The sequence below is a fragment of the Odocoileus virginianus genome, chromosome 26 (assembly GCF_023699985.2).
Source record: "Odocoileus virginianus isolate 20LAN1187 ecotype Illinois chromosome 26, Ovbor_1.2, whole genome shotgun sequence".
Classification (NCBI taxonomy): domain Eukaryota; kingdom Metazoa; phylum Chordata; class Mammalia; order Artiodactyla; family Cervidae; genus Odocoileus; species Odocoileus virginianus.
The window spans coordinates 5,246,493-5,260,606 of record NC_069699.1 but is presented as its reverse complement, the minus strand read 5'-3'; the positions used below and the strand labels follow the sequence as shown (position 1 = coordinate 5,260,606).

Genomic DNA, 14,114 nt, shown 5'->3' with positions numbered 1-14,114 from the left:
ATTATAAAAATTCTGTTAATTTCATTCTGTCACTGTATATATACGCTTTATAATAAAATCAGATTTCCTTTAAAAAATAATTTATACTTCATCTTCTCCCTATTTGATCTTAAGTAGTGTGTCTTTAGTAAGCCACGGACTAGTTAAGAAAATGACAGAACATGTAAATGCTTTTGCTATCTAAAATTATTATCAAAAAGTAATGTGAAATTTGTGCATATAATTGAAAGAGGGTATGGAATTCATCTTTGTAATAAAAATGATAAATTTTAAAATATAGTTTAAGTTTTACTTTAAACACAGCAGAAATTATCAATAACAAAAGGAGTGGGAGTACAATTTAAAATAATTAAGTCAAAATTTTTGCCTGCTTTTCAAATGGTGATTCTGGTGTAGTTAGAAGTGTTACTTGTACCTTTTCTGTAAATCTGTGCTTAAGCTCTGCCAATAGAATCCTTTTGTGTGTGGTTTGTTTTGATTTTGTTTGTCAAACAGCTGCTTATTGGCAGATGTTTTCCTGTTTTTACACTGCAGATTGCCTCATAAAAACTCTTATTTTTTAATGAAAGAAATGTTAAATTTAAAAGGGACCTGAATCAGTATCAGATGAGTCATAAATTCATAAAATTTTCAAGCCAGAAGAGATCATTTATAGTATTTCATAGAATCTAAGGACCATCAGTTCTACTTGAGTTTAAGAGCTTTTAAAATGTGTGGGTGTGGGAGAATGTGTGTCTCAGATTAGATGGGTTACACAACTCATTTTAGAGACCCTGGAAATTGAGATTCAGACTACTGCTTGCCACATCCTCATAGTTCAGTTAAAAATATCTTTAGTAAACTATCATGCTTTGCCAACTGTCATTATACTAATTATATGTATCTTTAATAATTTGAAATGCTCTCAGTTCTATAGAATGGACAAATATGCCACATCTTATATGCTGTTTATAAAGGAAACAGTTCTATGATATGTATATGCATGACAAGAAATGACAGATTGGACCCCAATCTGGATTGGACCTTGTTTATTTTTAGATCTCATAAGCTTCCAATTCAGAAGTTTTGGTGACGTTACTTGGATGTCCTGATGTTTGGAACATGCTTTAATTTTTTCCCTAACATTTCTTTGTTGCAAGTAGAAATCAGAGTTGCTCCATTGATTGTACTGGTCACATTTCAGAAGTGCCCTGCAATTCCCCTCTTCTGCTGTTGGTAAAACTGAAGTGAGAGTAAATAAAAGCACCAGAAAAGTAAGGAAGGTCAGTTTAGAGTTGTCAGATAATCAGAGGAACAAAGGGGAAATGGTATGCGGTACAGACTCCCTGGATACAGAGTGCTTTAGAGAGCTTGTTCTAGGATGTAAGTCACTGAGTTAACAAGTATAACCGCCTTTTATAGGCTTGTCGTGTTGTTCTTCCTTTATGTACCAAAACTTTCTCTTTGGTGATCTCATCACCAAAGAGATCAGTGTATCATAGAAGTCAGTACTTCTTTAAGTAATAAAAGCATTCATTAGTCTCAAACTCTGACTGAACATCTCTAGACAGATAGGAGTAATTGATACTCCTAGGTCCTACCGATCAGTCACCATATCAGAGTTGTAGTTTTGTGATGTTCTCCCACCCAAAATTTAATTTAAATCATTATATTATTATTTAAAGTTAATATTGTTCTTTTTAAAATTATTTTAATTCATTAGTGTGATGCCATTAGTGTGTTGGAGAAAGAACATGACTACAGAGATGAGCATTTTGATTTTATTCAGTCACATATCCGGAAGTTTTGTTTACAGTGTATCCTTTTAATACATTGGTTGGTGCAATATTTCTAAGCTGTTTGTTTACTTAAGTAGAGGAGTAAATTGATGAACTTAGAAATTCCGTAAAGTTTTTTATCTTCCTACTTCTGGTCAGAAATTTCATTTTAATTCCCAAGTCATTTATATCTTGGTATTTTGAGATACAAAAGCAAGTACTGAAATATGTAACTTTGATTTGATGTGTTTAAAGTCCTGTGATTAAGAAAAATAATTCTCAGACTTATGCAGAAAATTCTAACAAGTTAGCATTGTAAATGTTCTCATTTAAAACTGGTGTTCATTACTTGGGGGTGGGTGGTAGGTCACGATCAGTGTTTGGGTTTCTGTGTTCTTATTTTTAATATGTTTAGTATGTTAATCATCTCCAGAGTATGCATTCATCTCCATTGCATAGTCTGATGCAGTGTTTTTTGTTTTTTTTTATTAGTTGGAGGCTAATTACTTTACAATATTGTAGTGTTTTTTGTCATACATTGACAAGAATCAGCCATGGTTTTACATGTATTCCCCATCCCGATCCCCCCTCCCACCTCCCTCTCCGCCCGATCCCTCTGGGTCTTCCCAGTGCACCAGGTCCGAGCACTTGTCTCATTGATGCAATGGTTTTAAATGGTTTTTAAATCTGGCTGTGCCCATCTAAGACTTAACTGAATTGAAACATTCAAAAGGAAGGCTGGAGAAATCTATGTTAAATTCTGAAAAAGCTTGCTGGGTAATTTTGATCACAAGGTTAGAAAACCAATGATAGGAATCTTTTGTAATCTAGGTTGCAAGGATTAGATGAGCTAGTGAATAACATTTATAGCTAAGCAAAGGATAAAATGAGTCAGTGAGTGAATGCTTTTAGAATTTCCTGTTGAAAACTTCAAATGGCTTGAGAGCACTGAGGAAGTGTGCTCCCTCGCCCCTCCTGGATCAGAGGTTTTGCAGTTGCATTCCTGAACCAAAGCTTGTGGGTCTGAAAAGTGACTGAGCGATAGGTGTTAGGAGTGGATAGGAAGAGTAAGTGACGGACACGTGGTTAGAGCATCCGAAGGCTTTCGTCGCGGTCAGTGGACGTTGACTTTAAAGGCCACGTGGAGAAAGCCTGGCTGAGTGACGAATGAGACCCTTGATGCTGGGAGTCTCCCTTTCCGCTTTTCCTTCAGCGCTTCATGCATCATGTGCATTCTCATGTCAAATGATGGTTAGCTGGGATGAATTAAAGGGCATTCGTCTGCTAAAGAGAACAAAAAGTGGGAGTAATTGCAGTTAGGTGTTTATGGCCTTTTTTTGTTATCTTTGCAAGTTAGAAAATTTGAGAACAAGCAGTCTCTTTAAATGGTTATTTAAAACTACACTTGAAAATGTATATAGAGAGATGTAATTAGGAAGAACACTGTCCACTAAAATAATTACAGACCTGTAGTAAAGCTGGTTGATTTTAAAAGAATACAAAACAAATCACTTCAGGAGAGAGAGTTGTGTGTGGGTGTGTCAGTGAGTGAAGTGAAGTGAACAGTAAGTTGTTTAGTCGTGTCTGACTCTTTGCGACCCCAAGGACTGTGACCTGCCAGGCTCCTCCGTCCATGGGGTTTTCCAGGCAGTGATACTGGAGTGGGTTGCCATTTGCCTCTCCAGGGATCTTCCCGATCCAGGGATTGAACCCGGGTCTCCTGCACTGCAGGCAGAGACTTTGCTGTCTTAGCCACCAGGAAGTGAGGCCCACAATTCCGAGTCATGTTTCCTTTAAAATTAAAGAAGTTTTCATTATGATGCAAATTTTCCAGCTGTACAAATCTTCCAGATTATCATAAATTGGTTCTCATTGTGAGAAAGATTGTTGACAAGTTCACACAGCTAAGCTTTTACTTAAGATTAAGAAGTTTGTGTCTACCAAATTAAGTATTATGACAAGTTAAGTATATTTAGCAATACTGCTTCAAGGTTCTCAAGCTTTGGTTCGTGTCCTAGTAAATATGAATATCCCAGTTCAGAGGTTAGACCAGTCTCATCATTTCCTCTTGGCCTGAGTCACTGTTTCTCTGGGGACCTAGGGTCAAGTGCTGGCAGATCACCCTAAGCAGTGGTCAGAATTTCTGTAGCCACTCCTACCACATCATCTGTCAGTAGTCATTTGGCCCCTTTTTCTACAGGCCTCTCTTGATCTTTTGATCCACCAAGTCATTTGGATAAAGGTCAGAGTTAGAATCTGCGTTAATTACTGCGTCATCATGTAGGCTTGTGTTATATCACATTTTGGTCACAGTTGCCGTGGATTGTTCCCGAAAGCTCCTTGATGTTCATCTTCTCTGTTCAGTGGCTTTCCTGAGCTTTCTCCCAAAGTCCTGATTCCTGAGACTAGTAAAAACTATAAGAGATGCTAGTGCCTGTTACCTTTGTTGAAAAGGCAAGACAGTTCTTATAAATAATACCCCTCCTTCATGAAGTTTAGGAAGGTAAAAAGCAAAAACAAAGCTTCTCTTCATGTGCTGTAAATACAGAGGTAGTAGTGGACTCAGTTAATTAGGTTTACTTTCTTGGCTAATGAGGTTTTTGCCCTCCTGAGTTAAATCAGTTATGTAGAGATTGTTTTATTTGAATTTAACCTGTGTGAAATACTTTATGGGTTTGATATTCTTGATTACCATGTAATTATATCTGTGGAAATTATTTTTGAAACTAATATGCGTAAATGTTAAGCTGAGAACACAGAATTTTACAGTACCTTTTCATGGAGTTTGTCCAAAAATTTCTTTAACGGTATTATTCAGATGGTGCAGCACTTATTTACACTTCAGTAAAAGAAAATAAAAATATAGATTTAGTATATAAATACATCGTCCAGAAACTCTATGGATTTCCTTATAAGATTCCTGCTGTTGTTGTGGAAAAAGATGCAGTATTTATGTAAGTATGCTTTTTTTTTTTTTTTTTAATTTTTTTGGGTGTGCCATGCAGCACATGGGATCTTACTTCCCTGACCAAGGGTTGAACCCTTGTCCCCTGCATTGGAAGTGCACAGTCTTAACCACTGGACCACCAGGAAAATCCTACACTGTACTCCTGAGTATATTGTTCTATCATGTACTATTGCTGCAGTTTGATGCTATATCATCATTTTCGGTCTTGAAGTGAGACCAGTAAACTTCTCCATGATGAATTGGTGAGAATCTGTTCCTCGATTATTTTATTTATAACATGCTTTGTTCTGTTATCATTGCCTTTTAGATTTGCTGCTGGTCTGAGCCTTTTTGAAAGGCAGCTATTAGAGCTAACCTATCTATTGGGTGCATGTTTCAGTCAGTGTATTTATTCTTTAATTGGTTATGGTGCATAAAGGGCCCAGTGAATAACCTAGATATGCTTTGGAAAGCTATCTGAATAACTTGGGAGGTAACACTAATGATTACTTCCTCTCAAATGAAAAACCTGTAATGTCAGTTCTAAAATCAAGAAAATTGATAAGTTTAAGTAGAAATTAGTAAATTTTAACTTGAGTATTGTAATAGATTAATTTCCCATAATTGGTCAAATTTAACTTCATAAAAAATGTTTACATTAACCTGATCATGGATTGAATGAGAGAATGACTGTATAAATGGTTGAGAATTTATCATCTGCATTTCTTTCTAGTCCAGCAGGGTGGGATAATGATAAGAAAATAGGAATATTACATGAAAACTTTCAAACGTTAAAAGCAGAAGATAATTTTGAAGACATCATAACTAAACCACCTGTCCGAAAGGTAAATTTTACTGTATAGTCTTAATAGTCTTTTAAACTGAGGGAGCAGTCCATAATTTTGAGATTGTAGGTAGAAAGGTAAGGGGTTTCATTTCTATCAAGTCATGAACTTTACAACTTGGGGCTCAATCAAAAGCCAAGAACACCTTGGTAGAATAACTACGTTAGCGTTTGTCTCTTGAGACAGATCTTGCATCTTCTTCATGGTTATTAGTTGTTCCTACTAGTCCACAGCAGATCCAGGGGCTGCCAGGTTCCATTTTATTCTGTATTGTGGCATGTCATTCTTAAAATTTTTAAATCTGATTCCAGATGATACTCTTCTTTCATATGTCTTGATTTCACTAAGGATGGTGTTTTATGGTTAGATAGTATAGATGCTTCTGAAAAGCTGTGTAAAGATGAGTGTTCTCATTTAGTAAGTTCTCACTGACTTTTAATTTGAACGCGCCTCAAGAAAAAGTAATGTTGATTCAGCATATAATAAGGTTCTTACTTAAAAATCCAACGTTTACAGAGCAGTTAGAAATAAGAAACGTAGCATCAAACGAAAACTCAGTTGGTGTTTATTCGGTTTGAGTGTCTGTTGAAAGAAGTACACACTTTAAAAACAACTTTTTTCCCATTCTCTCTCTTACCAGCGAAATTGTGCTTCAAATTGTTTTTCATTCATTCCACAAATATTTATTGAGCTGCCATTTAGGACCATGATGAGGCAGTGAATCAGTGTAAATGCCATCACCCACGTGGTGATCTGTGCTTTAGAAAGGAAGCCAAGTGAGGGGGTGGTGAGCGGATGGGGTGGGAGGTTATAGTCCTGGGGATGGTGAAGGCAGGTCTCTGATGAGAGGGGAGAATATGAAGGCACAGGGAAGAGAAGGTGCACATGCCCTGAGGCAGGAGTGTGTAAGCAGCTGGAGAGTCTGGAAAAGAGCCCCCGGGAGGGCCAGAGCAGTAGGAAAGAGAGGCAGAGTTAGGATCGTGCGGGGCCCCATCATTAGGCTGCAGGCAGGACTCTGAATTTCATGCTCAGTGGGATGGAAAGTGATGGGCAGGCAAGTTGGAGTGGAGGTGTGATACAGTCTGCCTTAACCTTTCCAAAGGATCGCCCTGGCTCCTGGGCAGAAAATAAGACGATGGCCTGCCTTGTACAGAAATAGGAGGAGCAGGAGACATTGGCAGCTCCTTTTTTTTTTAATTCTAATTATTCAGCAGATAGAAGAGACATTATATTTTTATTTTAGGAAACCAGGAGCAAGTTGCTCTTCTCCTAACTGGGATATTATTGGCCCTTTTAAAACACCTAACTGTTGTTTCTGTTGTTGTTCAGTCGCCAAGTTTTGTCTGACTCTTTTGCAACCCCATGGACTGTAGCTCACCAGACTCCTCTGTCCATGAGGCTCTCCAGGCAAGAATACTGGAGTGGGTTGCCATTCCATTGTCCAGGGGTCTTCCTGACCCAGGGATTGAACCTGCATCTCCTGCACTATAGGAGGATTATTTACCATTGAATTACGCAGATTTTATAAGCATGACTGATATGCGTGTGGCTCTTGGATTGTGCCGTCCAGTGCAGTAGCAACTAGTTACATATAGCTCTTAAGTATAAAGTAAGTACAACTAAATGAAAAATTCAGTTCCTCAGTCACATTAGCCATTATTGCAGCTCCTCAGTAGCCACAGGCTAACATGTTGGACAGCACAGATACGGGACATTTACATTAGCGCAGATCGGTATTGGACAGCTCTGCTGAAGGCCCTGGGGAGGGCAGTCCACCCATGTATATGTGATACGGGTAATATTCATATTCTCGGTGTTTTTAAAAAGTAATCTAGAGAGTGAGTTATGAATGACTGTAGCATAATGACTTGTTCATTTATGCATTGCTCATTTCAGTTTGTGCATGAGAAGGAAATTGTGGCAGAAGATGACCAAGTGTTTCTCATGAAGCTACAGGTATGAAATTACATCAGTAGCAGACTTAGTATGGTTAATGGTTAATGGTTAATGGTAAATGGTTAATGGTTCTTGTACACATTTTCTTTAAAAACAGCATTACATAACTGAATGTCTAACCTAGAATTTTTGTGTGTTTTTCAGTCCCTTTTAGCAAAGCAACCCCCAACTGCAGCTGGAAGGCCTGTGGTCAGTATTACAGATCTTGACTAAATGGTTAAAATGCAGTGCATATTGTTTTAGTTCTTTTATTTCTTTAATTGTATATCTGTCTCTTATGGGTATACTTGGATATAAAGTTGAATTAAGAATTCCCCTGGAATTTTTGAGATTTTAAAAGATAAATTTTCATTCCCTTTTAGAATATTGAAATCATAAAGATCTATTTTGTACCATTTGTCCTGTATCCGTTAGTAGGCTGAACCATTTTTGTATGTTATTTTATAAATTCTCAAAACAGCTGGATGAGGCAGGTCCTAGCCTTATCCCCATTTTGCAGGTAGGGAAATGGAGGCTTTTTAGGACATCATGGCTTGCCTGAGATTATACGTTGGTGGGATAGGATGCAAGTCCAGATTGGAGTCTGGATCTGACTCCCACGCTTCTGTTCATAACCACACTTCAAGGGAAAATTAGTATGCTAAAGTGTGAGGGTCCCTGGTGTTTTAATAGCGAGGACACAGTTGCTGAACACTTCTGCCCAGGGCTTGCAGCATGAAGGGGCCAGCAGAAGAGGTGGGGGCAGTTGTAAAGGAGTGTTCATATGGTCGCTTCTGTGAAGTGGAGCTTTCAGGGCTTTATAAATGCGGCTTTCCCCTTTTTACTTAGGACGCCTCCCCAAGAGTCCCAGGAGGCTCCCCTCGCACACCAAACAGATCTGTGTCGTCCAATGTTGCCAGTGTGTCACCCATCCCTGCTGGGTCAAAAAAAATCGATCCGAACATGAAAGGTACATTTCTCTCTTTTTAAGAGTAAACAGCACAATGTATTTCACAACAGAAATCTGCCTAGTGTCATCCCACCTCTTGCCTTAGCTGTTTTCTTTTTTATGCATTAGCATCTTGTCTTTGTGAATCTATAGAGATAGGAACTCAGTGAATCAGACAGAACCATTTTACAGTGTAGTCTTAACATACACTCTGTGGTGTGCACTTTATAAAAGCTTTGGGTTATATTTAATCACACTCCTATAGGTGTAGGTCATTGGAGGAATTCTTGTTTTACCTAAATGGGTTATTTGCAGTTAACAAGCAAAAAAAACTCTGTGCATTATAGTTATTTCTATAGGAACAATTGCCCTACGTGGGATTAGTAGTGAGACTTCTTATCTTTTTATGCCCTCTCCTGATGTTTCTCAGTTGTTCAGGTTACCTGTCATCCACATGCAGCCTTGCAATTTGTCTAAACCTAATCAGCATTCTCTAAATATTAACTAATAAGAGCTCCCACCGCCCCTAGTATTTTCTTCCTGTTTGTATTTTTCTTCTGTGAATTGTTTATTGCCCTCCTTTGTCCATTAATCTCTTAGGGCTTCTGGTTTTCATATCAGATTGGACAGCTTTGTGTAATACTTGAAACAACTATTTTATTTTTGAAGAACCCCTTTCAAAAGGGATATATATTCACAAGTAGCATCTGTTTTAAATGCTTTTGGCCTTTCAAAAATAACATTGTATCCTCGTTCGGCAATGAACCCAGCACAGCAAAAAAGCAATAAAATGTAAAGAAAAAATAACACTCTAAGTTTTTAATAATTACCTTACATTCTTAACACTTACTCATATTTTGTTTTATATATGAGTAGATTAGAGAAGTTACCTTGCCTCAAAAGATAAAACCTGGCTTGGATTTGGAACATTCTCTGTGTGTGATTCATTTTCTGTGTATCATTACTGTAATAATTTACAGAAAAGCTGAATGCTTTGAGAACGTTTTTTATCCTTTTTTTTTTTGATAGCTGGAGCTACAAGTGAAGGTGTCCTGGCAAATTTCTTTAACAGCTTGCTGAGTAAGAAGACTGGCTCCCCAGGAGGCCCTGGTGTGGGCGCTGGTAGCCCTGGCGGTGGGGCTGCAGGCGGAGGCGGCGGCTTACCACCATCTGCCAAGAAGTCAGGTGCTTACTGGAGCTTTCCTTTCTTACCAGCTGTATTGTGCACTGAAAGTGTGCATTTCAGTGTTTTAGTGTATTTAAAGACTTACACAGACCATTTTGTTGTTGTTATTTAGTTGCTCAGTCATGCCTGATTCTTTGATACCCATGGACTGTAGCCTGCCAGGCTTCTGTCCATGGGATTCTCCAGGCAAGAATACTAGAGTGGGTTGCCATTCTCTTCTCCAGGGGATCCTCCCAGCCCAGGGATTGAACCCATTCCTCCTGCATTGGCAGGCGGATTCTTCTTCACTGCTGAGCCACCAGGGAAACCATGCAAAACATTACCGTAATCTAATTTTAGAACATTTTCATCTCGTTAAAGACATCCACATCAAAAAGAAGGAATTTGAGACAGTTCTAGTGAGATGGTTGAACCCAGAGCCTAATAATACAGAGTGAAGTATGTCAGAGAAAACCAGTACACTGTATTAGCGCATATATATGGAATCTAGACTAAAGTGACACTGAGGAAGCTACATGCAGGGAAGGAACAGAGATGCAGACGTAGCGCATGGGCTTGTGTGCACAGCTGGGGGAGAGTGGGGCAGATGGAGGAAGTAGCCTCGGGATGTATACGCTCTCAGGTAGGGTGGATAGCTGGGAGAAGTTGCTGTGGAGCCCAGGGAGCCCAGTCTGGCGCTCTGGGATGGCCTGCAGGGGTGGGGTGGGGGAGAAGAGGGAGGTAAGGGAGGAAGGGGAATGTGTGCATAATTATGGATGGTTTGAGTTGTTGTATCTCAGAAACCAACACAGCATTGTAAAAATTTTTTTAAAAAACTAAAAAAAAAAAAATCCTCGCTATTAGCAGTTACCCTTCCCTCCCCTACACTCCTCCTAGGCAGTGATTTGCTTTCTTTCTCTGTGTATTTGCCTATCTGAAGATTTCATATAAATGGGAGTCATACAGTATATGCCTATTTAAAGTAATGTTTTTGAGTTTCATCCATGTTGTAGCATGTGTATCAGTATTTTTTTACTGTTGAAAAAAATCCCATTGTGTGGGTGTGCATACATCTTTTATTTATCCATTCATCAGTTGACATGCACATATTTTCATTTCTCTTGGGTATGTGTCTAGGATTGGGACTGGTGGGTCATGTAGTACCCCTGTGTTTAAAGTTTCCAAAATGCCGCACCACTTTACATTCCCACCAGCAGTTTATGAGGACCTCAGTTTCTCCACATGCTTTCCAACTGGTGTTATTATTCATCTTTGTGGGTTTTTGTTGTTTTTTCTTTTGGTTTTGCTTAACCAAGTCCAGAATGTCTCTTTGTTAGAGTATTTTTGCATGTGTGTCTTGTGTTTTAGAGTGAAATATAATTGATGAACGATAGTATATTTCAAGTATACAACCTAGTGATTTGATTTTTTTGTTTTGGCCACACCGCACAGCACGTGGGATCTCGGTTCCCCAACAAGGGCTGGAACCCGTGCCCTGTGCAGTGGAAGCTCAGAGTCCTAACCGCTGGACTGCAGGGCGGTCCCTGGTTGGATATTTTTATACATTACAAAATGGTCACCACTTGTCCATCTTCTTGGTGAGAGACATCATTTCAGCTGTGAAGTTGTATCTCATTGTGGTTTTGATTTGAATTTCCCTGATAGCTAATGATTTTGAAAATCTTTTTACGTGTTTAATAGCCATTTTAATCTAATCTTTGGTGAAATGTCTATTCAGATTCTTTGCCCATTTAAAGTGGGGTTGTTTTTATTATTGAGTTCTAAGTGTTTTTTATATTTTCTGTTTGCTGGACATTTTTCAAATGTAGAATTCACAAGTATTGTCTCCCCAAATAACAGACATAGAGTTCACAAGTGTTCCTGTGCTGGTTGTCCCTTCACTGTGGTAAGAGTGTCCTGTGAAACGCAGAATTTTTTAATTTTGATGAAATGGTTTTTCCCTTTGTTGTTTGTATAAGTGCTCTTCAGACTTTCACCTATTCTCCTTTTTTAATCACACCTTCTTGCCACCCTTTTCTCAAGTACCTGCTGCTACCATTTTTAATCTTACAGATTTCTGAGTATAAATTGAATTACTTTCTGGCTTCTGTCACCCTCAGTGTAGAAAAGATTACCTGTCTCAGGACTGCTGACTTAATTACCACTCACTCATCTTTCCAGATTACAACATTTTATTGGCTGTTTTCTAGCTATTTTCTATGTTTGTTCTGTGCCTTCTTATTTAAAACAAACAAACAAAAAAACCTTTATGAGATGAAATGGTAGGTGCTAGTTTTACTTCTGTTTAGTAACAGACCCTACAACTTAACATGAGGGACTGTAAGGACTTTCCTGGCAGTCCAGTGGTTTAGACTCTGTGCTTCCACTGCAGGGGCTGTGAGTTTGATCCCTGGTCAGGGAACTAAGATCCCACATGCCATGTGACCCCCCCCCCAAATAAAAAATTTAATAAAAAAAATGAGGGAATTTGTTTTTAAATTAGGATGTTTATATATATATTTATATATTTTATATATATATATTTATATATATATATATAGGTAAAGTTTTAGATACATGTGTTTTAGATAAAGATATGTTTATGTATGTTTTTTATATGTGTGTGAGATGAAGTTAATGAAACTATTGGCAGCTGTTAAATGAAGATGGTTGGTGTAAAAGATATTTTGCCTTATGTCTAAATCTTAGTTTCTTTTCCTTCAATGTAGGCCAGAAGCCTGTCCTGTCAGATGTTCATGCGGAACTGGACAGAATTGCACGAAAACCAGTTACAGTTTCCGCTACAACACCTACATCTCCTACAGAAGGAGAAGCTTCTTGAAGATACCAAATAAAGCCATTTATTCAGTTATCTGGGATAATGTAAACTTGCCTCTGCCTTCTCCTTCAAAAGTGGAATTAGGGAGCTGGAGTGCTTTTTCAGATGGACTAAATTTATGTCCTTTTTTGGTGTGTGTGGTTGCCCATTTTTTAATAAAAGGGAACTATACAGAAAAAATTATTCTACACCATGTAGGATTGCTATTTGCATCGCCACTTTGCGTAAGAAAGTAATTTTGGATTTTGAAAAACTCAAATTTATAGATCTGAAATACAGCCATGGGATCATATTCTAAAGGCTACTTAAAATGTCTAGGAGGGTTTGGGAAGGGCAGAAAAAGAATATGCTTTGGGCATTTGACTGACTTGGAAGTTCAAGCTTATTTTAGTTAAGACTGTTAAGAAATCTTTTAAAAAGTTATGTGTTAGTTTTGCTGGAAAAGAGGAGATGATCAGTTGTCAGATTTTCCACACCACCGTAACTATACCACCACACATGGAATATGCTGAGAAAACTATCAGGTAGCATTGGATACACTAGTCACTGTCTTAATCCATGGTCCTATAAGTTATCAAAATATAATTTAGAAACATTGGTCAAGATTTGTTTCTTTAACTGAGAAGAAAAAGAAAGCACACTGCCTAAATGTGTACAAGAGAAATGCAGAGGTTGTTCAAATGTAAAGAGGTAACAGTCTTTGGATTTGTCTATATATATATATATTTACCTACACACATATATATATATATATGACTCTGCCTTAATATACCCCTTTTTTGTTTGTGACTTTCAACTGTAATCAGTTAATAAAGTATTTATTCTCTGCATTCAGGTTCAGATAACTTGTTGCATTCTCTTATATGTAAATCTATATCATATAATGAATAAGATTTGTCAGTATTTTAAAGTATTTAACTTCATAGGATTATTAAGCTTTCTACTCTTCTAAGAGACAAGTAAGTACATGAGATTACTACCTTGTAAGTCTCCTTAAATTATGAATTTACCTTGATCATTACATCTTCCCTATCAGCATGTCTTGAATTATCAAATCTAATGTCAGCATTCCTAGTAGGAAAAAATAAAGCCTTTTTTATCATTATTTAATGGGCAGAAACTGTTTTAAAAGTTCGGCAAATTCACATAGCTACTCTTACAGGTCAGATCACCTGGTAGTTGTTTCACTGTTTTGATACTCAGTTTTCAGTGCTTGTTTTGAAGCATTTGTAAGAACAGTTAGATTTTCGTACTGACGTTCACCTAAAGAACATATGTACATTTGACCTATTGCTTAATTTCAGATAATTGAGGGAAAACGGTTACTACTATTTACATTGGTTTTTGTTACAACTTTATAATATATATTCCAAAGATTTTTTTTTTCCACAAAATATTTGAGGACAGTACCTCTACTTTCAAACGTAATTCTTTCATTATGACTTTAAAAATCTGTTTAGTTTTACAGTAGTATTTGGCTCCTAATGGTTGAATGTAAATACCAAAATATACGAGAGGGTTATAATTTGTTTCAGTGTGGGAAAAACCTAGGATGTTTGTGGGCCTGGAAAAATTAATTTGCAAAAACATTTTGTTTGATAAAATATGAGGGGGAAAATGCCACTGATAAAATCTTAACAATTCTGCAATTCTGGTGGTGTAAAGACCAGTTTTTCT

The 14,114-nt window shown here is 37.6% G+C and overlaps 1 protein-coding gene across 1 annotated transcript in view; it reads left to right on the top strand.

The window, feature by feature from the left end:
- DYNC1LI1 (dynein cytoplasmic 1 light intermediate chain 1) overlaps window positions 1-13,267 on the top strand; it is a 55,723-nt gene extending 42,456 nt beyond the window's left edge. The window contains exons 6-13 of the mRNA XM_020892126.2: window positions 1,703-1,796; window positions 4,576-4,711; window positions 5,438-5,549; window positions 7,446-7,505; window positions 7,650-7,694; window positions 8,334-8,454; window positions 9,463-9,618; window positions 12,328-13,267. Coding sequence (XP_020747785.1) covers window positions 1,703-1,796; window positions 4,576-4,711; window positions 5,438-5,549; window positions 7,446-7,505; window positions 7,650-7,694; window positions 8,334-8,454; window positions 9,463-9,618; window positions 12,328-12,440 — 837 coding nt within the window. The 3' untranslated portion in view covers window positions 12,441-13,267. The remainder of the gene's footprint in view (window positions 1-1,702; window positions 1,797-4,575; window positions 4,712-5,437; window positions 5,550-7,445; window positions 7,506-7,649; window positions 7,695-8,333; window positions 8,455-9,462; window positions 9,619-12,327) is intronic.
- Window positions 13,268-14,114: the final 847 nt, after the last annotated feature.